This window comes from Aspergillus udagawae, assembly GCF_001078395.1.
Source record: "Aspergillus udagawae IFM 46973 DNA, scaffold_9, whole genome shotgun sequence".
Lineage (NCBI taxonomy): Eukaryota > Fungi > Ascomycota > Eurotiomycetes > Eurotiales > Aspergillaceae > Aspergillus > Aspergillus udagawae.
The window spans coordinates 1581295-1608334 of record NW_025091272.1 but is presented as its reverse complement, the minus strand read 5'-3'; the positions used below and the strand labels follow the sequence as shown (position 1 = coordinate 1608334).

General features: G+C 49.2%; 8 protein-coding genes across 8 annotated transcripts; 2 read left to right on the top strand and 6 right to left on the bottom strand.

The window, feature by feature from the left end:
- Positions 1–143: 143 nt before the first annotated feature.
- On the bottom strand, positions 144–1307 carry Aud_010801 (uncharacterized protein; the record flags this gene model as incomplete). The annotated part of the gene is made up of 1 exon (XM_043295632.1): positions 144–1307. One exon carries the CDS (start codon positions 1305–1307, stop codon positions 144–146), a length of 1164 nt encoding a protein of 387 aa, XP_043151567.1.
- Positions 1308–1663: 356 nt separating this feature from the next.
- On the bottom strand, positions 1664–2854 carry Aud_010800 (NAD(P)H-quinone oxidoreductase; the record flags this gene model as incomplete). Its single annotated transcript, XM_043295631.1, has 4 exons — positions 1664–2290; positions 2348–2439; positions 2495–2761; positions 2824–2854. The coding sequence occupies 4 exons, from the start codon at positions 2852–2854 to the stop codon at positions 1664–1666; spliced, it is 1017 nt and encodes a 338-aa protein (XP_043151566.1).
- Positions 2855–4264: 1410 nt separating this feature from the next.
- On the top strand, positions 4265–8621 carry Aud_010799 (uncharacterized protein; the record flags this gene model as incomplete). The annotated part of the gene is made up of 6 exons (XM_043295630.1): positions 4265–4380; positions 4432–4636; positions 4695–4850; positions 4899–4984; positions 5040–8322; positions 8382–8621. The coding sequence occupies 6 exons, from the start codon at positions 4265–4267 to the stop codon at positions 8619–8621; spliced, it is 4086 nt and encodes a 1361-aa protein (XP_043151565.1).
- A 594-nt stretch (positions 8622–9215) lies between these two features.
- On the top strand, positions 9216–10540 carry Aud_010798 (3-deoxy-7-phosphoheptulonate synthase; the record flags this gene model as incomplete). Its single annotated transcript, XM_043295629.1, has 4 exons — positions 9216–9221; positions 9290–9344; positions 9411–10316; positions 10377–10540. The coding sequence occupies 4 exons, from the start codon at positions 9216–9218 to the stop codon at positions 10538–10540; spliced, it is 1131 nt and encodes a 376-aa protein (XP_043151564.1).
- A 927-nt stretch (positions 10541–11467) lies between these two features.
- Aud_010797 (F-box protein) lies at positions 11468–13594 on the bottom strand (the record flags this gene model as incomplete). The annotated part of the gene is made up of 1 exon (XM_043295628.1): positions 11468–13594. The coding sequence occupies one exon, from the start codon at positions 13592–13594 to the stop codon at positions 11468–11470; it is 2127 nt and encodes a 708-aa protein (XP_043151563.1).
- Positions 13595–16419: 2825 nt separating this feature from the next.
- Positions 16420–19101, bottom strand: Aud_010796 (putative DUF221 domain protein; the record flags this gene model as incomplete). The annotated part of the gene is made up of 4 exons (XM_043295627.1): positions 16420–17420; positions 17477–18644; positions 18707–18871; positions 18928–19101. 4 exons carry the CDS (start codon positions 19099–19101, stop codon positions 16420–16422), a joined length of 2508 nt encoding a protein of 835 aa, XP_043151562.1.
- Positions 19102–19667: 566 nt separating this feature from the next.
- Aud_010795 (putative glycogen debranching enzyme Gdb1) lies at positions 19668–24402 on the bottom strand (the record flags this gene model as incomplete). Its single annotated transcript, XM_043295626.1, has 3 exons — positions 19668–19736; positions 19801–24127; positions 24185–24402. 3 exons carry the CDS (start codon positions 24400–24402, stop codon positions 19668–19670), a joined length of 4614 nt encoding a protein of 1537 aa, XP_043151561.1.
- A 658-nt stretch (positions 24403–25060) lies between these two features.
- On the bottom strand, positions 25061–26630 carry Aud_010794 (glycerol-3-phosphate dehydrogenase family protein; the record flags this gene model as incomplete). Its single annotated transcript, XM_043295625.1, has 4 exons — positions 25061–25139; positions 25201–25252; positions 25314–26446; positions 26515–26630. 4 exons carry the CDS (start codon positions 26628–26630, stop codon positions 25061–25063), a joined length of 1380 nt encoding a protein of 459 aa, XP_043151560.1.
- Positions 26631–27040: the final 410 nt, after the last annotated feature.

The window sequence follows — 27040 nt, the reverse complement described above, 5'->3', positions numbered from 1 at the left end:
TTGGGAGACTGGGGACCAAAGACGGGTGGCTTCGTGAACGGGCCAAGATATATGTACTAGTCCATGCATTTGCTCCGGCCTATCAATTGCTATATACAAGGTTGAACTTAATGACCAACCTATGGACAGCGTAATCACGTTGTTTATGAGCGTGTATCTTCTATAGTTCGCTCCCCATCACCGAATATGGGCGCAAAAAAGTTGTCATACGTACTCCACATTACATAAAACAATGTATTCGACGCCCACACGAGCCACGGCGGACTACGACCATCGGGACCAGCCAGCAGTTTCGAAAGTGACAAAATAACAATGAGAGGGGGCGCCCATGATGCAACGAATATGGCTTTGCCGAACGTCTGACGCACGGTCGTGATACGGTACGGCTGAAACTGCGAGAGGTATCTCCGATAGGGAAGCGGGAGGTCATGTTCGCTTGCACCGGTGTTGATCAGATCGAGGTAGCGAGCGGACGGCTGGGCGTAGCAAGATTTGGGACGCCTATATGGAGGGGGGAGCTGATGATCTGTCACAGCGAGATGACAAGGGTCTGGGTTCTCGTTTGGAGACAGAAGAGTGTGAGCTTTGAAGGGCTTGGTTTCAGGATGTTCGGGTATTGGGTCAGTCGGGCTCTGGGATTTTGGGAAGGGATAGCAATCCACGACGATGTCCTTGTATCCGCCCCCGCCACCCTCCGTTGCTATTATTTTGGCGTAATCGGTGATAGTTACTTCATACACAACTCCGACGAGAGGCATGGATGTGGGGTCTTCCGATAGGAGGGTGGATTGCTCAGACGCATCTGCGTCCGCGGGGCTCTCGATGTTTCCAACTCTTCCTGTCTCCTCTGTTGAGTGCGTGCGGCGCCGCGTGGCTGCGAAACATGGCTCCATGTACGGAATCCCGGGCATGTCGAAGGTCAGTTGTAAGGTGGGAACGACAACATTGATCTGAGACAGAGGCTTGATTCCCCGCTTGCCTTGGAAGGTCTTCGCACACAGGTTCGAGCCATAGGCGAGGTACAGGACGGTCTTCTCGGGAGGTACAGTTTCCTCGATCTGGTGGCTTGCGACCTTCTCAGCGAGGTGTTCGTCTCTGTCAAGTGACTGATCCGCGATGGATTGTCGGCGTCTCCGAACGGTGGTCTTGGGAGGATAGCGATCGGTCTCTCGGGAAGAGATATCCTCGGGGCGAGCTGGGGTGACAAGTTCCCATAGTCGCCGGAATGTTTGAAGGGCATTAAACTTGGAGGGAGAAGTACCTTCAAGGTCTGCTTCCCCGTCCGAAGTAGGAAGTTGTATGGTCATTTTCGCTAACGGACAATGCGTTAGAAGAGCCTCGTTTCTGTGGCCAATCAGTTTCCTAATTGCGTCAGCTCATTCCACGATTGCGACAGCGAGTGAGGCCTCTTATAAGGTCTTAGTTTACGTATGCTATGACGCCTAGGCCAATTCCTGCTGAGCAATCAAGCGACTGGTTTCAGAATTGCAACGAACCATCGGCATCCGGAGGAACAGGAGACCGTTTTCGGCACGGAGTGGACAAATCTCCCGACGGAGCCTTAGCCTTCCATCAACCACTGGAATTAAAGCAACAGGAACACGACATTTGAGTCAGGAATTCTTGTCACGCTTAAACTGGCGATAGCACCTCGCTAAACTTTCTATGACACAGTACAGATTATCTTTCCCTTCGTCTGATTGCTTTCCATCAACTTATGCGCATCGATAATTTGCTCCATCGGAAAGACCTTCTCCACAAACACCTTGAAGCTTCCATCCTTGAACTTGGGTAAAGCATGCTCCACAAGGGTATCCCGTAGTTTCTTCTGGTATTGCTCATCTCTGCTCCTCAGAGTGCTGCCCTCAAATCGAAGCCTCTTGCGAAGAAATGGAGCAATGTTTACACCTTCCGGTAGCTTCACACCACCCATAAAAGCAAGATTGACAATGCGACCGTCTTTTGCAGCAGCATCCAGGTTTCCCTGGAAGTAATTGGCGCCAATGAAATCGACGATGATGTTTACGCCCTCTCCGTTGGTGGCTTTCTGGATCTCAGCAGACCAGTCCTGAGTTCGATAATTGAATCCAGCAGTCGCACCAAGCTTCTTGACGCAAAAGTCAATCTTTTCATCGGAGCCAGCGGTTACATAAATGGCCTTGGCTCCGTCCGCCTTTGCAAGCTGGATACCAGCAATGGAGACTGAAGAAGCACCTGCATGCCACAGGACAGACTGGCCCGGCTTGTACTCACCAACGAGATAAAGCGCCTGAGTCGCTGTGATCCATGTCTATTAATGGCGTTAGATGAAGTCACTCAAAAAGGGCCGGCATCGTGTAGAAGTTACCTCTGGAATGCCCGCAGCTTCCTCCCAAGATAATTCCGCAGGCTTGTGAACGAGCATATTAGTAGATACCGCAATGTACTGAGCATAAGCCCCTGTGCAATAAATCGTCAGCCATGGTAAGGCAAATAACAGGTTTCATGAGCTGACCTCCATAAGCCAGGCCGAAGACCTCATCTCCAACTTTGAAGGCCCCATTGGCATCTGGTCCCAGATCCTCAATAGTCCCTGAGAATTCCACTCCCATGGTCTCCGGCGCCTGGGGCGGAAGCGGATACTGGCCCTCACGCTGAAGAAGATCCATTCGGTTCAAGCCGAATGCTTTGATCTTCACGAGCGCCTGGTTGCCACTAATAGGTGGAACCGGGAGGTCATCAATGTAGAGGGCATCAGCTGGACCCGTGCCGCCTTTCACAGCTATTTTTCTATCAATAACCACTTATAGATCAGATTCAAAAGCAGACAAGACGAGGACTGACCGACTGCTTTCATAGTCCTTGTTCCCGCCATTTCTCGAAACAGTAGTATCGAATCAGCGAATATTTGACCAAGATTCGGATTTCTGAAAGTCCAAATAAGTCCTCTTGACCGATTGATCTCAGAACTAGGGCCGGGCTGCAATAAAGGTATAAAGTGATGTATTTAAATCTAGCTCCTCAAGGCACGACCTTACCAAGCTCTGCAATGCTACGTGATTGATAATCATGCACCGCAATCACCCCAGTGTCGTCATTGGTTGGTGCGTCGTTCAACAAAGAAGCTTGTGGCCTTACTGCGAGTCCCCATAGGAGTGGAGCCTATTGGTCAGATTGATGATACCAAGGCAATTCACTGAAGCGACACAGAAATCCATTAAAGCCACCGCTTATCAAACATCAACCAAGCATTTCGGCTGTCCAACGACCGAGGATGTTACCAATTTCGGCTCTGCCATTTCAGTTGACATTACCAGTTTTTAGCTAGATAGCGAAAACATATGAAACATTTGACTCAGTCGCTCAACGGGTCAGGTTTCCCTGACATCATAAGTACTTGCCTAATGCTTGTTGGAAGGGTTGGAATATTCCAGGTATCTGCTTCATGAGATTCCTGCCTTCTCGATACACTGCGAGGCTCAGAAGATTTTGCCTTGCTTACAGAACACACATCATAGAAGTAAGACTTGACGACCTCTTTGTTTGCAACTCGCTGTTATCAACCGCATTATTACTCTCGTCCAAGACATAATCAAGCAATTTGCTGATTCGTACTTGCATTTGAGTACGTTTGCAAGGCCCGCGAAAGTGGCCTTTTCAGCGGACACTGTTGCTGAATCCCATATCTCATTACCCTTGTGCTCAAGGGCTTTCTCTCGTATGTTCGCATTTTGTGAACGTCCTCTTGCTGCTCAGAAGCTTGGTATATGAGATATCAGCATCTTAAATCAGCTTGTCTGCTCACTTGCGGTTTTGCATCTAGATCCCAAAGCAAAGCCTGTGTCTAGGGATGAAGACTCATGGAAAGGCCAACACCGTATATCTTTAACACGCCGGATAGTCAAGGGCAGATTGGATCATTGTTCATTGTGGGCGAGATGTGACTCGGACTTTCTGTACCTGAGGACCTTATCAAGCCAACACTGTATGCCAGGCAACTGTATACGTCTTTGTAGCTCCACTTACCTGGTAGTACGCAATAACCTGCATCCGAGGAAAAAAATATACACATTGGCTGGAGAAGACATTTCAAGCCTTAGGAGAGTCAGAGTCGATTGCCTAAACGCCTCATTCTGACCAAGCGCGTGCAGAAGACTCTTGTGAAGCCCCATCATGTGACGGCACTTACCTGCTTCTCTTTTCATCCATTCACTTTTATTCTGTCCGTAATGAATTGACATCGAGAACTGGATCTGGGCATCAAAGTCATGCCTAAAGCTACGAAATGCCTTTTTCATCGCCAGAGACAGTTCTCACAGACGAACAACTTGCTGACTTTACCGAACTGGCGACAAGATTAGAGCGCATTTTCACCGGGGAGGCAAATGATAAGGAATTCCTGTCAGTCTTCGAGCCAGGAGGGATGTATTTCCGCTGAGCTGACCTCCGCAGTGTCCCTAGTTACTTGATCGACGCTTTTCTACGCATCAAAACGCCTATTCGCGTACAGCATCTTCAGAAGGTCATTGACGTTTTACACAGATACGAAGCAGATATAGTGCAATCGTTGAACACGACCTCTGTGCGTTGTCTAGCATATTTACTTCTCAATTTGGATGTTGAGTCCGAGCAGGAAACCGGGCTGAATCTCTTGCTTGTCGGTTTACCTGTGCCTTTTGAGTCGACGAGGAGCACGACGAAGCTGATCTCTGCAGGACGAATCAAACTATGTCGCCGAGACAAAACGGAAAAGATCCGAGGTGACACTTCTTCGTTTTCGGAATCAGCTGCAGCTCGTTCAACGCAAGCTGATTCAGACGCTATATGGCTTATTCATAGACAAAAGGCGAGACAAGCACATTCGACGACTGGTCTGTTATCACTGTCTGACTGCTTGAGCAAGTACTGAACTTTTTCAGGCGGGCAAATTCCTCGTGGAAATATGGCCTTGGACTAAGGATGTTAGGAATCTGCCCTTTGAATTCCAGGATGAGGATATAACTCAGTAAGCGCAAAAGTCCTCATGTAGTCTTGGCCTTTCTAACTCCTAGGCTCTATAGACTTATCCCGATTATATTATATGAAAATGATTCCGTGACAAGGTTCTTCGCGGGCGCTTTTATGCAGAAACTACACCTTTCACAGAAAGACATTAAGCGACTTGGTCATGCGCACGACTTTAAACTGCCGGATATGCTTTCCAGGAGCATGGTCGCTTTCCCAGAGGAACCGATCAAGTTCTTTCACGATTACGAGTGCGAAGCGCAGCGTATACAGTGGGAACCTGAGAAATGCACTATTCTTGTGCCATCCTGCGACTTTGTCCTATCGAGAAATTGCGAGAACAGGACATTATCACAGGGGTCCGAGCTACTCGGCGTAGTAAGCTCGGAGTCTTTGATATTCATACTCGCTGTGACTCGCCCATCCGGAAAGCTCTACCAATTCGTCACTATCTCGATGCGCTCTACTCTAGAGGCTATGCGCACATCCAGGCAATACACAGATGGCGGGATGTCCCGCTTGATTTTACAATTTGATGTGGATGCTTCGCTATCAGTGAATGGAAAGAGACAAATCTCGGGAGAATCAACACTCAGTATATCATCACATCATGATTTGACGGATCTGCATACAACAATTGAGACAAATTGCAAGCAGATGAAAAGGCAAAGCACAGAATTGAGCACGCTGACCCGGATATCATCATCCATCATAATATCGCTCGATACTTATGATGATGCCAGCGGGTCATTTGACCATAGCCAGACAGTGTTCGAAAATGCAGAGCAGCGCCCCGTCTATTGCTTTGAATCGGATGGAAATCAGCCTGAAAATAAGCCCTGTGAATCACAAGCGACGTCCGGCAGCCATGACCGTGGCCTCTTGTCTCAACAATCCGAATCAGCGCGCCGCAGTTCTGTCATGGGAGATAGCCTCCAGACTTTGCATCCCATTAGTTCCAACCATAGTTCGAAGCAACATGGTTGTAAGAGGTCACCTGTGGCATTTAAACAGAAGTCACCAGAACGGAGTATGGTAGAAGAGGGTGGAAATCCGCTAACCCTGAAGGAGTATTGTGACAATCCAGCCGGGAAGCTGCACAAAGGGCTCTCTACCTGCGCCCTCGCAGAGATCGATACTGGCACATGGAAGAAGAGCCCGCCACATGGCCACACTAGCCATTCTAGGGTGCCTGGAGAAAATGATGCTGGTTGGCTACCCGCGCAAGGTAGACTGCACTCCAGAAGGCACCAGCAGAAGATAGGATTAACAAGTAGTAAAAAGGCTAGAGGCCTAATGCCTGACACCCAGGAATCCCTGATCTTTCCGATGCGGCACTCTACAAGGAAGATCTATACTCATGCAAGAACTTCTGTTGACTGGGAAGAAGACCTACGACCAAGCGACGAGCGTGAACAGCTCGAAAGTCAGAAAACTATTGATGTCACTTCAATTCCGTCTCCTCCGCCCGGAGAGAAATCTATTTTTCATCAGGCGTCCAGAAAAGGGACCAAAAGAGAAACGAAGGGCAAGACATCGTCCACAAAGCGCAGAAAGATGTCCAGAAAGGTGGGTCTGGACAACAAAGAGGGCCAGCATGAGATTGAAGAAAGTAATTTGGCCCAGCAATCAAATCCGGAAGGTACAGTTGGTGTAACCAACATGTCTGAGATGAACGCTGAGAGCGAAACTTCGAAAGGAAGTCGCACCAAGGCGGATAGAGCGTCTAAGGACAACAGTGTTGAAGGGGGCCCTCCCCGACAGCTTGAAAGACTTACTGACGAGGCACCGGAGGCTGCACTGGTTGTTGCTACAGAGGTATCGGGTGTCGAGCAAAGTATTGCGTTCCTGATGGATCAGGCGCAGGAAATAGGCTGCCCGCTCATTTTGGAGTCGTTCGGGGCCACAGGCGATCAACATGCAAGCCAAACGTCCGATCCGCAAACTCAGAAGGCAACTTCCGACTGTGAAGAGACACAGATTATTTCCAATCCAGGATTCAAAGAGAGTAAGCTTGGAGGTAGAGGAAGAGTCGTGGGTGAAAAGTTGGCTTCCGCCATTCATGATGGTTGCATTTTCTCTCTGCCGGGAGAGGAGAGGCAGAAAGATGCGACTATACCTGGCGGAGTTATTGGCTCACTAGACAAAGAAGACTCTGAAAGCCACCCAATGGGCGCTTTCGCATTACAGCACGAAGATTCCGAAAAACGCGCGGTCAAGGTACAGCCCCAGGAGGCCTTAGTGTCTCGGACGGTCCGAACGACACATCTCTCTTCAGATGCCGAGGAAGCGGTAGCGGAGGAACAGACTAGCCAGGAATACCTTGGGAGTATGCAGCAGATTTCATCAACGAGGCTAACAAGAAGGAAAAGGAGGACTGGCGGAACCGAGAAAGACAATGCATCGCGGAAGAAGAGAGCACACAAAAAGCTCTCAGTGGTGACAAGCGGTGAAGCAGAAAGCCGGGCAAATAAGATTGAATGTCAACCCCAAGGGATTTGTGACGCAGGGAAAAGCGAACCTGGCCTGTATGCTTTGAATAATGGAGAGCTCGAAAATGCCAGACCGCAGATTTCGACTGGGGGAAGGGAAAGGGTCACGGCTGGCTATCACAGTCTCACGTCGATCCGCCAGAGACAGAAACCCGAAGGGGGAGGTCTATCAGATCTAGGCAGCACAAAGATGATCTCTCGTGTTAAGGTCGTTCCGAGGGTGACCCCCAGAAAGACCATAGTTGACAACAATGGGAGTCCCCAGCTGGTCTCTCAACGCACTGCTGGATCCCAATGTCCTACCCACACAAACTTCGACTTTGCTCAAGGACCTGGAGAACTAATGCGGGCGGGCATGAGCTTAATTTCACAAGGATTTAGTGAATCTGGATACGAAGCGGATTTTGATGAGCAACCAGAAGAAATTCCCCCTGAGACAGCTGAGGTCCCTTCATTTCGTACAAAAATGGATGCTCATCCCGCCAGATATGTTCCCAGAAACTGTGAAACAGCAACTAATGAGGAAGTTTCTGAAAATTCTCCCGTAACTGGTGGCAGAGAAGGGTTGATCACGTCAAAACCCGTAACCGCATCAGGAAAGGAGTTCACGATGCGGTTTTCATCGAAGCCTCCCAAAAAGTTACCAAGAAGGTTGAACAGGTCGAATGCTGAAGGCGATGGAGCGACGCAACTTTCATCCAAGGAAGAAGGGTGCTTCATTGAATCCAGCGGTGATCCGACTGAAACGAGTCCATGCAGTGAGGAGTTGCCTGGTCAGGCTGACTTAGCGTCATCATTGCAGTCACTGCATGAGAGCGCCCGCGATATGCTACTGATTACAAATGAGGTAAGTCAATTCCATTACACAATGCATGATGGCCGTGTCATTGCTAATGCAGCGCAAAGCACCTACTGCACGGACTCCACAAGGAAAGGACGGCTATCAACAAATTCCTGAACTCGTACCGCCAGCAATACAACCGAGTGCTAGAACAACTTGTCAAGGGGCAAGAAGAGCGGATCAAGCTATGTAAACAACATATGAAAGCGATCAAAAGCCATCACTCAGATCTTTGTCAGGAGTTGATCCGTCAACTTCAGGAACATGAGCAGCGCTTACTGAAGGATCTCAGTGAGGAAGATTGATCGTCTAATGTTGAAAACGGTCCTAAAGGACTCATGATAAATTTCTCACACAGCTTGCATAATGATGGCAACCTCGCAGGGACCAGAATTGGATCAAAGCAATGGAAGGGTTATATCATTGACCGTAGTGGACGTCAATGGTTCGGGCCAACAATCCTCTTAGTACCATGTGCTCCGTATATTAGCGGTGTTCTGTGTGATGTGGTATTGCAGGAAGACAGATATGCGTTGTATCTAACTACCTACAAGTCGGAGAGACACAGCGAATGTGAAAGGGAGGAATGCAAGACCGAATATGCAAGAGCGCAGGCATGGATCCCTTGACTCACCGAAGTCACGTGCCTGGGCGATCGGTGGCCGAAGTCGCAGCAGGACAAGCAAGGGCACCCTGAAGACTTAGAAATTTTTTGAGTCATAGTGAAATTCGGGGATTAAGCTGGTCTTGAAAATTGAGGCGGTTTCTGTTTCTCTCAATTCACGACTCAAATAATCTACGGTCGACTCGGACTGCTCCATCCCTCTATCCTTTTCCCTTTACCCCTCTCTTAATCATCAGTATTAGTGAGAGACGCTTACTTTACCCCGCCACCCGCCATGTCTGTGAGTCGAAGTTTCCAGCCAAGCTTGTTGTCTCCTATGTAACGAGGAAGCTCATTCAAGCCTTTTAGTTCTTCATCGAAAACCCTAACGTAGGGAACAATGACCACCTCGAAGATTCGCGGAGTATGTTCCTTTTTGCTCCAATCTCCATAATGACCTTCATTGACGAGCTTTCTCGCAAATGAATAGTTCGAGGATACAACCCCCTCACACCCCCTAACCTTCTGCAACATGAAATCGCCATGACAGATAAGTCCAGGCAAACAGTATTGCAAGCTCGTCGAGAGGCTGTTGCGGTTGTCCATGGCACAGATACCGACAAGCAGCGTTTGTTGGTCGTTATCGGGCCATGCTCGATTCACGACCCCGACATGGCGCTCGAGTACTGCGATCGACTTCTGAAAATGAAGGAGAAATACAATGACGAATTGCTGATCGTGATGCGCGCCTACCTCGAAAAGCCCCGCACAACAGTTGGATGGAAGGGTCTCATCAACGATCCCGATATCGACAACAGCTTCAAGATCAACAAGGGTCTGCGCACCTCGCGCCAGCTTTTTGTCGATTTGACCAACAAGGGTATGCCCATCGCCAGTGAGATGCTGGATACCATTTCTCCTCAGTTCCTTGCCGATTGTCTCTCTGTCGGCGCGGTTGGCGCACGGACAACCGAGTCGCAGGTCCACCGTGAATTGGCCTCCGGTCTTTCTTTCCCCGTCGGCTTCAAGAACGGTACCGATGGCTCGTTAGACGTTGCTGTGGACGCCATTGGGTCTGTCAAGCACCCTCATCACTTCCTTTCCGTCACAAAGCCTGGTGTTGCCGCCATTGTTGGCACCGTGGGCAATCCCGACTGCTTCGTCATCCTCCGTGGTGGAAAGAAGGGCCCCAACTACGACGCTCAGAGCATCGCCGAAGCTAAGGCTAAGTTGGCCTCAAAGGGTCTGCCTCCCCGTCTCATGGTCGACTGCAGCCATGGCAACTCGCAGAAGGACCACAAGAATCAACCCAAGGTTGCTGCCGTTTTGGCCGAGCAGATTGCCGCGGGAGAGACCGCCATTATGGGTGTCATGATCGAAAGCAATATCAATGAGGGTAAGCTGCCGTTCACATAGTGTGAGACTTGAACTTCAGTTAACTAAACTCGCAATTTAGGTAACCAAAAGGTTCCTCCTGAGGGAAAGGCTGGTCTCAAGTACGGCGTCAGTATCACAGATGCTTGCATCAATTGGGAGGACTCGGAAGCTGTCCTCGAAACGCTCGCACAGGCCGTGCGTGCCCGGAGAGAAAGGCTCGCCACCAATGGAACTTCTAAGTAGATTTATGACCTTTTATCTATTTCCTTCTCTCGTTGACTCTCATTGTCTCTTTCAATAAAAGCATTGGATATATTGATGCGGGCGATCCTTGATGAAAATAGCGTTGTCCACAAGGTCTGTTTCGGGTTTACATACTTGAGATACTTAATTCATTGGCTCTATGAAGTCTTCTTTTCTCTTCGCCTTTCCTGAAATACTATCAACGCTAGCTACCTCGAGACCTTCTGGTCTAGGCTACCTGCCACCTCAAAAATTGATAGCATGCATTTGACCACAGAGTCCCTTATGATCGTTCACCTTCGAATTATGTTCGGTGCAGAGTACAGGAATGACATTTTTCTGGACTTTCTATCTGCCATCACTCCTATCTGTTCACAGAGGTCGTCTAGAGCATCCAAGCCCGATATTGAGGATCGACTGGAGCTACCCATTGAATACCAGGAAAGCCAACTGCTCTGTACCTTCTTTCGTGCAGCCAGGTATCTGTAACGTAGCAGTCAAACGGCATTGAGACCAGTGCATGCAAGGCCGTCCTCGCTTTCATGGCTTCTATGGACTGGTTCAAAAAAGCCGGGCTCCGACCATTCGGATGCCGATTATTGCCCGCATTCTGATTGGCATCGGAGATGATGCCGATCGTAGCAACCCCCAGGCTTGAGGTTATTAAACATATTGCGCATATTGTCAGTATTATTCGTTGGATGTATAGTTAAGGATTCATATGGCCATATAGAGGTAGTAGAAGGCAGAAATCTCTCTATGACATAATAGTGATTAGAATAATACAAAGTATTTCAATCTCCTAAAAATGGAAATCGAGTGTTATAGACGGGTATAGATATAGAGCAGATGCATGCGCCGCGCTATGTCATTTCCACAAGAAAGTGTAATCAATCCACACACTGAATGCTCTTCTAGGCCAACTTCTCAAGCACAAGCACCGTCCACCCAGGCACCCTCGCGCTGGCCCAACTCGGGGATCTTGAAATCCACGATGCACGCAGCAAAGGATGGGCGGCGTGCAGCAGGGCCGAGAAACGCTGGGGGTAGGACATTGTTCGTAGGAACGTATCCCTCGTGCAAGAACCGTGGTAGTCGACAAATGGCAGACTGCTGACCACCAAAGTCCTCCCGAGAATCAGACGATTTGCGCTTGCGCGAGGATTGTGATGTCAACAACCCAGAGTCGGTCCTGTCCACCCATTGTGCAGAGGCGATATTGCCATCAGCATCGATGGTTAATGACTTGCAAGGAATGCTGGAACTCTGTTGATTGCTCAAGCTGAAGGTGTCGATGTCGATAATATTTGTTTCACCGTTAGCACCAAAGGCCCAGATTCGCGCACCTCCAGTGGCAGACTGAAGAGCCAGTTCAACCACGTTTTCCATACGTGCAATCTCCTTGCCGTAGATCTTGAATGGCCACATCATCACTGTTGGTCGCCAGCTGACACTGAGGAGGAACTCCCAGTCGCCACTCTGGTCTTGCACAAGACTTTCCCGTCGCTTGCCTGACCACGAATTGTCGAGGAAAAAGTCCCTTGCTAGATCACTGTCTCCCATGACACCGTCTCCTTGTCTCTCGCGCTCTTTTCGGATGACGTTGTAAACATCTACAGGTACCGAATATAGTACGATCCGATCGCCATACGCAGCGACCACACGCAACCCCCAGTCCAGATTCCATCCTGAAGCGAAGACTGTAGGAGCCAAATCATCCTTAGAAACATTCAAGGAATCCTTCTCAAACGGTGGCACACAGACAAGTGCCCGTGTTAAGCTTGTCGGTCCGCCGATAGGCGCGTCAGAGCCAATACAGAGTAGACCTGTGCGGGGCTCAATGAACAAGATATGCAATCCATCGTTGATTGGGATAGCTCGGTAATGGTGACAATGAGTTGCTCTCACTACACTCAGACTGTTGTTGTTTGAAGGAGTCCATCGAGTGAGTGATTGTACGTCAGTCAGAAGGTGAAACTGACAAAGGGAACGCCTTTCCCCGTACGATGCTTTGTGGCATTGACAACCTGGCATCCCTGGTCCAGCCAGCGATGAGATGAGCCGCATTTCCATGGGTGTCTCCGGCCGATGGGGAAGGAAGTGTAGTATCTCCGATGGTTGCGACATGGAAAACCGCTTTCTCTGATTCTGTTTTGTCTTCTCGTCGACCCAATGTAGCTCGATGCCAGCACCAGAGCCAAAAGCAACGCATCGACGGCCTGGACAAATCGAGACACTGCGCGGTGGATCTTCTGGGGAGCAGATATTGCGGAAATAGTGGATAAATGATGGATCCAAAGATTGCATGGCTTCCAGTCGCGTAGAGGCACGTTCGTTCGATGCATTCAAGTCACAAACAAATCCCAGACGGTCACGTAGCAAGGCCGCAATCCCGATCTTCGAAGTACTGGTATCGATACTAGCCGATATCACCTCAACCGGACAGATGATGCTTGTAACTGGAGCAATGTCCAAATCCGTCAAAGCGTCCATTGTTGTGGGCACGACGCTTCCAGATTTCCGCGAGAGTAGATGATAAACATATATTATGCAGCCGGAGGTAACGAGTAGATAGTTGGCACAATTACTGACATGAAATTTAGACGTGGCCAGAGGTTTGGAATCAAGGTCCATGACAGTGCCAGCAGCTGCATGGGGAGCAGAAACCCGCTGTTTCAGGAGAGACTGTCCCTGAGAAAGTCGAGAGAAATCAACGACACCCGTTGTCAAGAAGCCAGCTCTTTCCACATTAGACTTGCGACCAGACAAGATACATTCAGTGGCAAATCTCCTGCTCATTCTCCACACCAGACTCTGCTCACTTGCAGAAGAATCAACGCGGTAAATGTCGCAGTCCTGTTTCCAGGCGTCCCACCAGCCTGCCCGCTTGAGCATGCTCTCCAGCAAGTCCTTATCGAGACTCACACGCATCCATTGAGAGCACGTCCGCCGAGCATTGTCAAAATCTCGTGGACTAAGTAAATAAAAGATTTGCAGCAGGATCTCTGGCGGCGTAATGTTTGCTGCAGGTCGGGGCAGGATAGTTGACGCCATTTTGCCCTAGACTCAGATACGGCTTCTGCAGCAGCTAAGCTTGGAGGCGTGCGATAGATCGTTCTCTCTGATTCTGATCCGAGCAGGGGACGTGCGATTGACGCGATAGAGCGCTGGAGCCCCGGTCTGACTTCTAACGGCTCCGAACTTGAAGTCGTCGGCAGTAATTTTGGTTGACCGCAATTCAATTGCTGATATCAGATGTTAAGAAAGAAGCGTCAAGCGAGGCTTCACAGCTGCCGCATCCGAGGCAATTTGCTCAAGTGCCCTACAAGTGCAAAGGGCTACTGCATTAAAGGCTGGACGTAGGAAAGCTCGGTAGCCTTTCCACTTAGGTTCACTTGCCACAACCGCCCAATCTCCAAAATGTTTCGCGAGCGTTGACCTTCCAGCAGGTCGCAACAGGCCCGAGTTATTCAAGGCAACTGAAGACCTGTGGGACTTGAAATAGGCAGGCCAATGCTCTATACTATTCCGAACAGGTTGGTTGTAGAGCAGAAGAAGGTGAGATAGAGCTGAGTATAAGAGGCAAATCCAAAATATCTGCATAAACGTGGTAGATAAGATTTCTACAGTTCGCCTCCGAGGACCATGGATTGGCATAAATATTTCCCGAGGGAACCATTCTGACGTCGGTGCCAGGCCTCCAGAACACCAACAAGCGATGGGTTTATTGCGTGTCTAGGTAGTCATCATACTAGAGAGGCAACCTTGTTTGAAATACTGGAGAAGTGGAGTACTACTGAGTGATGATGACCCGGGTAGTGGAGCCAGTCAGTCCATCATTACCATCCAAGGCGAGGACAGCAACTAAATTCTGCGTAATCCGGACATTAACTTGGGGTAGCATCGCTCGTGCCAGGAAAGCGCTGGATGAATCATGAAGAACTCAAAGAACTCTCTGGGGCGAATCCAGAACCGCACTCGGCAATAGTCAAAACTCAGATAGACGGGAAGGCCAACTGGAAGGCTAGGACCATCCGGCGTCTCCTAGGAGGCGAAAAAAGGGTCAACTTTAGATCACTACTTACTAATAATCCGCTTCCCAGTACCTCTCCTACCTACACGCATCTAAATCAATTCCTGCAATCTCAGCTAATCAATCTTTACCTGACCGGCAATAATGATTGATGGAAAGTACCATCTTGGATGAGTTGGCAACGGCGATGATTCGCTGCTATGCTTCCGATGAGCCAATATCTGGTTCAGGGCCGCACATCGATCTCGAGATGGCAAATTGATGATGCTGACCACCCCAGCGTGCGATCAAAGTGCGAGAATTAGCCGAGGAATGCAAAGTGTAGAGTCGGACAGCCGTCGCATGCGTTTCGGGAAGGTAGATACTTAGGCCTGTCGAAGTCAAAAAACAATGGTCCAGAACAAGTTCGTCTAGACACTATCCCGAGACCTGGAGCCATTGTCGGATCACTTGATCACATTTGGCATATTCTAGAACAGAGTCAACATATTCCATATCACACTCGCACTGATGATAGGACGGATAATCGAGAATGCTGCTATGATGGTTCTATATTGTCCACGCTGCAGCGATGGTTCTCGAATTCCATGCGGCTTGTCCACGTGCTCTGCCGCAATGCCTGGCCTGGGACTTTCACGCATTTGCGTCTATCTATGGTATACAACATCGGCTAAGATAGTTACAATACTCCGTAGAGGTGCGAGCAAGCAATGCGAGACTGGAAACTCAATTCCAGTCTTTCAGCCATGTCAGCCAATAGCTACGTTCTTCTACATTATCGAACTGAATTATTCTCTCCTCACTTATCTCGGCCCTCATAGTCTAGACAGTATATACTTTAGCTATCTAACGTAGGTCCACGGCTAATACTGGAATATCGCATGAACATACTGGTGTCTAGAGCACCTCTTCATCGCTTATCCATAACGACTTCGGAAGACTCGGGCCATACTATTCCTACCTGTTTTGCTCGCTGCACCGGATGGCACCATCGCTCAATGGAAGATTCCCCTAGTAGAAGGTCAAAGAATGTGACAATTGAGCATAGTTCACTCTGCGTTGTCTGAAATCCTCCTTAAAGTAGCCAGAAGCCGCGTCTCACTTCGCTATACTTGTGGGTGCCTGGACGGAGCGCCAAACCCAACGTGATTGCATCTCCGAGGTACATTCAGAAATATTCTAATGGCTGGTCGTATTTTATGCCCCTGCTTGGGTGTGTAATGTATGTCTCATTGGAACTAATATTTAGACTTCAACCCGTCCACTGTCATCGGAATAAGTGGGTACATGTCGCAGAGTAGCCTCCTCCTGAAAGCCTCTACGGTGGTGTAGCTCTTGACATGGATTCAAGTTGTAATATCACATCTAGTCTAAATGGCTGTTCTGGAAACTTCTGATGAAAGAGTAGAAGCCGGTGTGTTGGGTCACAACCGGAATGGGATAAGAACCATCACATGTGGTCAACATAAATGCAGAGTGACTAGTACAGTTCAGTTGTCCATGTAGTGTGCATAAGGAGTGAATTGCTGCAGTCAGCATAGCAGGGTTGAAAAACAGCAAAAGTAATATTGAAGCATGGGTCTTGCATAACGAGTGAAAAAGAGCCACCAGGAAATCGTTAGAGCGTCCATAATCGCACAGAAAGGTATCGCGGTCATTCATCATGAAGTCATGAAGGTTGTCAACAAAATCAGAAACGAGCTGGGTTAATACGGCAAATATTACATATGTATGGCATCTATAAGTGCAAGGAAAGAAACAAAGCTGGACACTCGAGCCGCCTACTGTGTAGATGAGTCGATGAAAGCTGTAGTTGAGTCCGAAGGGTTGGACATTGTTGAGAGGGCTAGACCGCCGAGCCATTGCCGTTACGTGTCTCATGCGCCTCAAAAGCCCCCTGATACTCACGGGCTGCGGAGTGTCCTGGGAGCCACGCATCATGCAGAGGCAAAATAAGACTCGGATTGACATACTTCTTCAACCTCAGTCCAAGCTGTTGCCCGCCGATTTGTATAGGAAGGGCATCACGTTCCAGGCCAGAAGGAGGCGAGAAGGTTGACGAGGGGGAAGGCGAGATTTCACCACCCCCAGGACGGTCACGATCGATGCTCTTCAATGCAATAAACTTCATCAAGGGTTCGTAGTGCTGCGCAAAATAGTAGCTGAACCAGAGAGTCGCCCCAAGAAGGGGTACGAGCAGCAACGAGCGAGTAATCGCTCTGCGCAGAGCGAGTACGCCGATCACGGCCAGCTGGAAGACAATCAATCCCAAAAATACTCGACTGCAGATCATCGGCCAAGCTCGTCCGGTAGAGTGTTGCTGGTGATCCATAGCGTACAGTAGCTGGTATTTGTAAATGAATTTGCCGATAAAAAAGTAGACCAGCCCGAAAAGGCAGATCAGCCAGGATCTTGGGAAAACACTATACACCACGCAAATGACCAAAATGAGGATGGTCTGCGGAATGGAGTACCCATAGCTGAACGTTGGGGGCGTTTGCAGCTCAGCATAATCGCGCGGTGTTTTGGCACTGAGGAAGAAGAAGGGGTATAATGCAACACTTCCAAACTCCAGGAGTCGGAATGGAAATAGCCCCAGACCTTGTAGAATGATCAAATTGATGTAAAAAGGTGCGAAAGACTCAAGAGACTTGGCCAGCGCAAAGGCGATGGCGGTTGCATCCTTGAAAGCGTCTCGAAGCGTTTCCCAAAACCCGTAGAATGTTGTCGCAGTACCAAAAACAGTGAAAATTAGGAAGAGGTTGAAGAATGAGAAGAAGAAGTTCTTCGATATGACAGAGAGCTCGATATCGCCCCGCGACATCATACCCTGTTGGTTCGAGAGCCCTGAGATATGGTCAGCTAATCAAGTACTCATCGGCTAAGGAAACGAGTCAACATACAATTGTACAGGTAAGGGACAGCAACCGTCAACAGCGAGAGGACTAAGGTTGGAAGACCTGTCTGCACAAGCGAACTCGCAATAGGGTTTCGCGCCAGGAACTCAGCAAGTTGAGGAAACACCTTGTTCAATGTCTCGAGATCCAGCAGAGAGGATACGGGAATCAAAAGCACCGACCAGAAAACAGTCAGAAAACTAATGACCCCTGTGATGAACCATGACTGCATCATCCGTATGGGACGAGGAACATAGGTGTTCTTCCACACAACGTCCGCTGGGGCTGGTGCCAGCCTTGCGAACATTTGCATGGGATGCGGATCAAGAATCGCTTGAACGACCATCTGCGATGAAGCGATAGATTCCATTGTCACGAACGCCATTTCTGTGGGCGGGTATTCCTTTTCACGAGCAGCTTGGATCTTCTCGTCTATTCTTCGAAGCTTTTCCTCGTAGTAATCAATCGCGTCGATGTTCCGGTACTTCAACTTCAACGGCCCGTACCAAAGTCGGATAGTTGGTCGTTTCTGGACATGCTCAGTAATATGTGCTCTTCCGCTTTCCGAAAGAAGCTGTGTGTGCTCGCTATCTCCGTCCGACAATAGACTGGAACCTCGAGGTTGCTGGCGCGTCAAAGATAACGTGTTTTCGGGGTTTTTCGGTCGTTTATACCCTAAATGTTTAGTCCAGGCCCATTCTAAATTTCGCAAGATCTTTAAGCGTTCATCGATCAGAAGATCAAGCTCGTGCCAGTCGCGGCACAAAGTGACACTCTCCACGTTTCCAACTCGCAACCCTTCCATAAATTCCTTGATCTTCTCTTCAGACGCCAATTCCTTGGGTATACCTGAAAGACGGATAGTGCGATCTGTTGTACTGGTCTGACTGCCAAGATACTTTTGTCGGATACTGATAATCTTCTTCGTCTCCTGAAGAAGCATGTATATCGCCAGACTGCTGAAGACATATGCGAAGACCACATACATCCACAAATAGTTCGGGTCCGAAATCAGCTTCTTTTTCCCCTCCTTCCCGTCATCGTCGTCGTCATGATCCCAACCCGGTATCCCATATTGGCCGGTATACTTGAAATGAACTGGGCCGATAATAATGACGGCGAACAAGAAGACAACACCAAGGTACCGGATTGCGAATTTGAAGAACGAGAGGAACTATACCAGCGGTCCTCCGTTAGCAATAAACACATATATTCGAAAATCAGTAGCGCACTTACGACAAACGCATCCAGCCCCGCAGAATTGAGTACTTGTTCGTCCGTTATCCGAAACAGAACCGGTATCCAGCCAAAGAAGGTGTCAGGGAGCTCGGGTAACTGAGAAGCGGCGCCGCGCTGTCGTCTCCGCGCAGCATACAGCTCTCTCCACTTCGGTCGTAAGATCTGTTCTCAATGCTTTGTTAGTAAGTAATCTAGACGTGAAGAACCATTTGACGTACACAAAAGGATATGAATGCGCTGAACCCTAGCGCCAGACTTATCACAAGCTGCGTGTATGTATCCCGCTGGTTCTTCGTCTGATCAGTCCATTTCCGCCCATGGTCCCCAGTCTCAACAGCTGTTGCTGCCGCGACCGTTCCCAGAACCGTCACAGTGGACTCTGTGAGAGACATGGCCCTCGAATTGCACCGAACTTGTGCTGAACTTTGTGTCGACCGTGGCTTTCACGAATACATACGGTACGCGATTGTGTCCCAGCGGAAGTGGTTCGGGCAAAAAAGAGCTGACGTCAGGGGTGGAGTACGTATCGAGCACAATGTCGCAGTCTCGCTAAGGATGCAATCGCTCTGCAGAGAATCAATGCAGGTCAAAAAATTACTGAGGAGTAGTCGCCTGTTTCTTAGCTGCAATATAGAGGATTTGAGAACTTAGCTTGTGTTGGGCTTCGTTCTTTAAGCTCAAACAAGCCCATCGCCAAAGTTGTACTAGTGGGGATGATGAGTTGTGCAGACCACTTAGTCAGCTGTGGAGTTGTTTGTAACTAACTTAACTAAGCAAGTATTATTATGCACATAACTAATGTATAGTTTTCAATGCAATGAGATAAGCTCATCGAATAGACTATATACTCCAGTAGATGGATATCACTTTCACAACTTTGGTCTACTTCTAATATGCAAACATCATATCCAATCCCCTTCAACTATAATCAACGTCGAATCTTCCTTCACAAAATATCTCAAGAATGTCTGGAGGCGTCATAATATAGGTCAAGTAAGCATCCTGCCGACCATGACTGAGTGGGACTCTATAACAGAGTTCTATTAGCTTTCATAGATAAAAAAATTTCGAAGGCAGGAAAAATGTCTTACAGAGTCTGCACAGTAAGCCCCATTCTTGTTTGTAAGCTCTGTGAGGCCCTTCCATGGGCTCTCTCTCAGCGCGCGCTTGCAACCCTCTAGGCGTCGAGTCACTTGTTGATACGCCTCGGTCCGTTCCTCTGCTGTCTTCCGGCGTTCAAGGTCAAAGTGCAGGAAAGCACGAAGAAAGAATCCCCGCTGCCAGACCCATTCGGGTCCCTGGTGGTAGTTCCTACCCTTGGCGGTCGCGAAACTGTCCGAGTCTTCCGAGTTGTTGTAATTGGGATTATAGTTAAGATCGGATGGATCCAGAGTAGCGACACCGATGGGGCCGACAATGACCGAGTCTGCGAGAGCTAGAGCTCCCAATGCTTTTGACGGTGTGAAAAGGTCTGGAGACACGGTCATGGCAATTGGGAAATTGGCGCGGAGCTGATAGTCTTCATACGGCTTGCCGGATTTGTAAAGATCCTTATAGATACCCCGGCGATTGACAATGCTGGGGTCAACATCGTACTGACCATCTTCCTCGGGATTTTCTGGGACGTAATAGCAGCGTTCGAAGTTCTGCTTGATCCTCGCCGCCCATTCCTTGAAAGTGATTGACCTCCCGTCCGCAATGTCAACCTTGTCGTGTGGGGAAAGCCCGCGCTCATGCAAGCTGGCAGCCCAAGTCAAAGCGCTATAAAGCAGCCCGGTGATCTCAATCGCGGCACCATCGCGAGGTGTACCAGGAACGCCCTTATTCCCCGCCTTCCCGCTTTCTCCCATCTTGTCTTGCCACGTACCGCAGTTGTGTTGACTACCACCAAAGATTATTCCCGTCTCCCAGTCGACTTTGACATCGACCTGGAAGCCTTCCGGCTTCATTTGCATGTCGAGATCAGGCCCGGCGTTATGCTCTCGGAACGACAATCCCTGCGCGTGTCGTTGGAACACTTCTTGAATGACCTCCGAGATTGTCGAATGCTTTGAATATGCCCTAGGGTCGTCATACGCAAACCAGGTATCGTCATAAGGCAAAAAGCGCCTGGCAACCTTCTCGTTCAGGATTTCAATGCCGTTGGGTGCCATCTTTGTGTAGTCCTGAATGGCCTGGAGGAAGAACCACACGGAGTCTCGAGAATTGTACCGGGGTAGCTTGCCACTACTTAGGAGGTTCGGGATCATGCCGTGTTTGAGAACACTAGCAAATGCTAGGATATGCTCCTTGGCGTCATCAAAACGGCCAGTGCAAAGAAAGAGGCCTCGAAGGGATATGAAGATGTCACGGCCCCAACATCTCGCCCAATCCACTGCAAAGTGGGGAAGACCAGCTGCAAGGCTGGGAACAGTCTTCGTAGGCCAAAGAGATGCAGATTTCACAATGCCAGTTACCTGCACACTGACCATGCCCAGTTGATGGATGAATTCCTGTCCCTGTCGTACATCGGGTCCCAGCAATTGAATTCCACGCTTCCAAGCAGCATTGTACGCCACCTGGATAATGATGCCGAAGTATCTCGGTAACAGAAAGCTTGGTAAATCGCGGACCGCCTGAAACTTCTCTTGCAACCATTTAGCAGGCTTCTCCAGTGCAGTGTATCCTTCCTTCTTTGCCGCTTTTTCCATACGCCCGACGATGAAATCGAGAGCCCACTGGCCTTGACGGAGGTGATCGCAAAGCGGATGGCCAAGTGCGTTATACTTGATGATATCTTCCAAGATGCTCCACCATCCCTGAAGACCGGCGTAGACCAACGGCCCATGGTTGGGGACGTTGTAGACTCCGTCCTGGCCTCCGCTCAAATCCCTTTCTTCCGCGTCACAGCGGTAAAGGACGAAATTGAGATCGATCAGGCTAAGCTCTGCAAAAGCTTCATCTGCTCCCTCAGTGATGTGGTTCTCCAGCCCTGCTGCATGTTCAGCCTTGGCGATGGACGTCTCAAAGAGTGCAATAGATCCCGGAGCAAACGTATCGAGAACTGAAATAATGGTATCATCGCCTTGCTGTTCGGCCTTTGTGCCTTCGAATTTTCGGATCCGACTAGGCAGTCCTCGCAGGTGAACCTTATCCGCTAGGATTTCTGCTCTGGTGCTATCGCTTGAATCTACTTCCAAGTTCCAGGTCCCGATGTGCTTGGCCTGCGTTCCAACGAGATGAGTGGGCGCAAGAACCGCATTGGTACTATGTCCCGGAAAAGCAGTGTGAGCGATCAGGAAAACTCCTCTGCGCGTTCTCGGATGCACTCTGTGAACGGTGATATATTCTCCGTCATGGTGGATATGCGTTTCATCATATCCCTCCACTCCCATCATCGTGTGGAGTTCATTCAACAGCTTCTTGACACCCCCGATTCCGCCGCTTTCACAGTCACGATGAACTTCGGCTGATTCCGAGAACTCTGAAAAGTATAGCCGCTTTTCGTGAACAAGGTCCACTAGTTTGGGATATATCTCGTCATAGCCCATCACGCTTCCGACGGCTGAGGCGCACATTGAAACCAGAGCAGCATTGGGTAATGTGTCTCTTGCATCCCGTTTCTGTGCTGGTGTTTCGTTATCATGTGTACAGTCCATGAAAAGCGCTTGAACAGGACAGGGACGAATATGAGAGATCTTTTCTTGATTCTGGTTGACCCCGGCGGAAGCAATCGCGTGACTGCTTCCCGCTGAAGGCAACTCAACATCGAAACTGCCTATGGGACGGCCGCCATGACGATGGACCAACCGACTCAGCTCACCCGTACTCCAGGCTTGCATAGCCTCGCGAATCAAAGCATTTATACCGAGACGCTTAACAAAAATATAGTCCGCTTCTTCGGATCCCGTAAAGAGCTCGGCAAAAACTGTAAGGTTTGGTCGGACTTTGCGCGCCTCATCCAACAGATATTCTGCAACTGCCAGCGGCGTTGAGTGGCAGTTATCGATCCGGAAGCCGGAGAAGTATTTGGCCATAAGGCGGGTGTACTCGGCCATGTAGTCCCAAAGGAAAGGATTGTCCTCGGGAGATGAGCCATATCTGAGCTTCACACAATCGCCCCAAACAATGACTTCACGACGCAAATAGGCTTTTGAATCAGGGCCAGCATTATCCCGCATAGCATCCGCATTCCAGATCCAGCCGTTGTTCACAAGGGCTAGTGCCTTGGGGCTATGCTTCTTCGTGATATCATTGAGAGGTAGCCTGGTGAAGTAAGTCTCAATGAAAGGATTTTCGTCCGTGACAGGCCCAAGTTTCGGACCATGATCGTCAATCCTGATGTACTTGATTCGGTTAAATAGCTGATTCATAATCTCGGATACGTCTGCATTGTACTCCTCGTAGAATGGCAGGTTGACCTCATCCAATATCGTTGCGAGCGCCTTCTCTATCGAGGTAATATCGGAGCTTGAAGAGTCATACTTCCCAAACATAGTAGTCAGGATCAGAGATCCGAATTCAGGGTCAACCGCTCTGCTAAACCGTCCCAAAACCTGCTTGACCGTGGGAATGGCATGTTGGCGTATGAGATCAGCCCGCTGCTTCAACGGCCAATCTTTGAATCCGCTGATATCAACTTCCGCATATTTCCCGGACGAGGGATCTTCTAATTCAGTTGATTTCCAGTTCTCCAGGATCTTTCCAGTATCGGCTTTGACATCAACGATATAGTACTCCCAGAGTCGGATGCCACTGATCACCTTCTCTCGTAGTACGTTCATGACAGCCAACAAGTCATCCAGGGTCTTGAATTCAGTGGGCAAGCCTAGTTGCTCAAGGTCCTGGCCAAACTTCAATAGAGCGGTGTCCAGTTCTAAAGCTGCCTCAAGCCATGGTGCAGTCTCCACGCTATAACCAGCCTCTGGATGCTCCTCGAGCCACTTGCTATTATGAGCAGTGTGATTCCACACAACATCGGTCAATGACAAAAGCCCGTATTCCTGCTCCATTTTCGAGATCATTTGCGCAATATCTGCCTCACCCTTGGGAAAAGCAGTGTCGTCGAACTGCAACTGGTCAAAGATACTATATGGAGAATTTGAAGCTCCCCGCTTCATCAACGGTGTAAAGTGCACCATGTTGTAGTTGCGCTGACTGATACCATTCAAGTGTTTGTTCCAATCCGTGGGATATTTGCCCATGAATTTGGACAACACCGAGAATATAGAGAGCGCATTGAGAGGCAAATCTTTGCCACGAAGGGTCAACCTCGGTGCGACATCGACGTAGTAATCAGGTGTTCTCGCTGGTTCAGGGGTCGGAACAGGGTCGACAGAGAATTGAGGAAGGGGTGAGAAAGTGGTGTAGAACAAAAACGATCCAGGGCAGGTAACAGGAATATCGATCTGAATATTCTTGTTGAAATCTGGCTCCAATCTGCAACACAATTAGGCATATGACACGTTTCTTTTCTGGCCGGGAGCTCGCTCTGACCTGAAGCTCCGGAATACCGAGCGATCGAATGGCTTGCCATTCTCCGGAATGTTCACCCATAGTGTTCCTTCCCTGCAAATCGAACTGCTTCCCTCAATCACGAAACGTAATAGATATGCAGGATCACTGGGCGGTGGGAGATATATGTATCCCCCAGGCACATCTGGAGAGCCATCATCTTTCAAAGGGAGCAGGTAAACCTGCTGCGGAGAGGCCATTGCTTCGGACAGTCACTTTGAGACCGTTTTTCCTGATGCCGAATAGCCTAACAAGACAGTTGCTCCGTGGGGAAGCCTCCGACGTTGGCCGGTGAGAGATCGTCGGCGTACCGACTTGTGTTGATGACTCGGACTCAGCTACCGAGTAACACCGACGAGAAGATTCAAAAAGATACAAGTGGAAAGTCAATTGGAGGAGAAAAGGATGGGTGCAGCTTATCAACGATTCCACGGAATGTGCCTGAAATCTGAAAAGTCACCCAAAGCCCCGCGGGGGGCCGTGTGACATCATGCATCCAGCCATTCCCTGGCAGCGGGGAAAAACAGTCAAGCCACAGGGTCTGGAACAGAACAACTCGATCCACGGACCTCCTATCTCACTCCTAGATACTTGTTTGGGACTGTTAACGAAAACCAGGGGTTTATGCGATTATGTGTCATGATAATAATGATAACGATAATGATAATATAAAGCAATTGATGAGATTTGAAGCTTCAAGGTCAGAGAGGGGGATCAACGTGACTGAATCTTATTGCTTTCTATGCTCAGCTTCCATCTGTTCTATGCGCTGAATAAGACCATAACAAATTATTACCAGATGAAACAATGCCCCCAAGGAAACGATATTATTTTCCCCCATGTCCCCAAAGCAGGCTATTATAACCTGGACATGACAGCCTGACTGGCGCCACCACCGTTGACCCCATCCACTCCGTTAGGTACCGAACTCGGTTTGCTGTCACAAGGAAGAGAAATATGAGCACAAAAGAAAAAACATGACATCAGGTCCTATTTACCGCTCAATATAAGATGGAATAGACTCCACAGACATGGAACCCTCAAGAATGCCTACCACCGCGTTAGCAATTGTGAACAAACAAAGCGACACAAAAACATGAGGGGCTCTTACGATAAACTGCAGTGAATAAGGGAAATTCGTCCTCAAGACCTTGCTTCTTCAGAAACTTGTTCACCTCAACGGCGGTCAAAGTACCCTGAAGCTTCTGGCCATTGAGCTCCGTCTCCTCGATTTTGTCGATGGGCTGCTTCCTCTCAATGCTAAGTTTGGCGCAGCGGAAATTACGCCCACCACTGCAGCTTGTGATCAAATCGGCAACACCTGCACTCTCCTCGGTGAAAGTCCTCGTGTCGATAGTGGCACCAAAGAACTTCTCACCAAACTGGACCATTTCAAGAAGGCCGACTCGCATGATTGCAGCTTTGGCGTTGTCGCCCCAGCCCATGCCATCGACCCATCCCGCAGCGAGAGCGACAACGTTCTTCAGAGCACCCCCAAGGGAGACTCCCGCAACGTCACTCACTACCCTAATGTGGAAATAGGGGCGATGGAAGAGGGTCTTCAGGACGGTATGGTCAACGGGAGGGTATTCGGACGGCAGTGGCTGCAGTTTAACCTGCGAAAGCTGGCCAGAGACGTCCTTGTGCTCAAAGTGAACTACATCCACAGTGGATGCAGAGGGGGATCGATTGGGAGAAGGGGCCTTAGAATCCAGGTGTGGGGGGTCATAAGCGATGCTCGACTCGCTCCATTTCTCCTGGGCAACCTCATTGGCGATGTTCGCACCAGAAAGCGCGCCGCAATAGATTCCTAAGGTCTTCCCAATGGTTTCAGAAAACAGACTGACGCCCTCCTCAGTCACATCGACGCCCTTGATGCAGGAAATGCCACGGGCATAGGGTAAAATTTTGCCCTTGATTTGTTCGCAGGTCTTGTTGATAAATTGGTGAGGAAGATTGAAAATGAGGATCGTGCTGTCTTTCACAGCATCTACCACGGACGGGTTGGCGTGGATGTTCTCAGGCAGGGCAATTCCGGGTAGATATTTGACATTTTCATGTGTCTTGTTGATTATCTCTGTCAAATTCTGGGGACCCTGACACAAGGGCGAAGATGGATCGTAGTGCCGGGAATTCTTGGGGATCTCAACCTTCTCCTCGAATACCCACATTTGAACATCTCTCTCGAAGATGGAGTCGTGACTGGCTGTATTCTCGGCAACAATCTTAGCGATAGCAGTGCCCCTATTTAAGAACATAGAGTCAGCTTCCCATTCCGCATTCGAACCGCACCCAGCATATCATGAGCATACCAGTTCCCTGAGCCAATTACGGCGACCTTGTGCTTCCGGAGGTGCGGTGATAGAGAGCCCATCTTGGATGCTTCGGTCGTATCGTTGAAGGTAGACCCGATACTGCTACCAGACATGAACCGAACAGAACTGAGAAATAGCGGTTTAAAAGTCCTGAAACTGATCGACAGAGGCGAAATTTTTCTTATGATTCGAGTGGTTAGGAACTGAGAAGCCGGGTACCGAGGCAAGATGGCAGTGGCACGAGACTCAGGAATGCAGGTCCGACAAGATAAAAGGCGCACTGGAGACAGCATCCACGGAGTTCTGCAAGGTAATGGCAAATCTTTCAATCAGAGACCTTGTGGTGGCTCTCTGATGTCAGAGCGAAAAGGACACGGCGGGTTTGGTACCCGTGAATGTGGATCTTCCTGTCCCGATTCCGACTCGGCGGCTAGGGTGCTAAGGGGAATCGAAATTTCATAAGTTGATAGTGTTTAATTTTTTGGTCGACATGGAAAGTACCTACTATCTATGTAGCCGTACG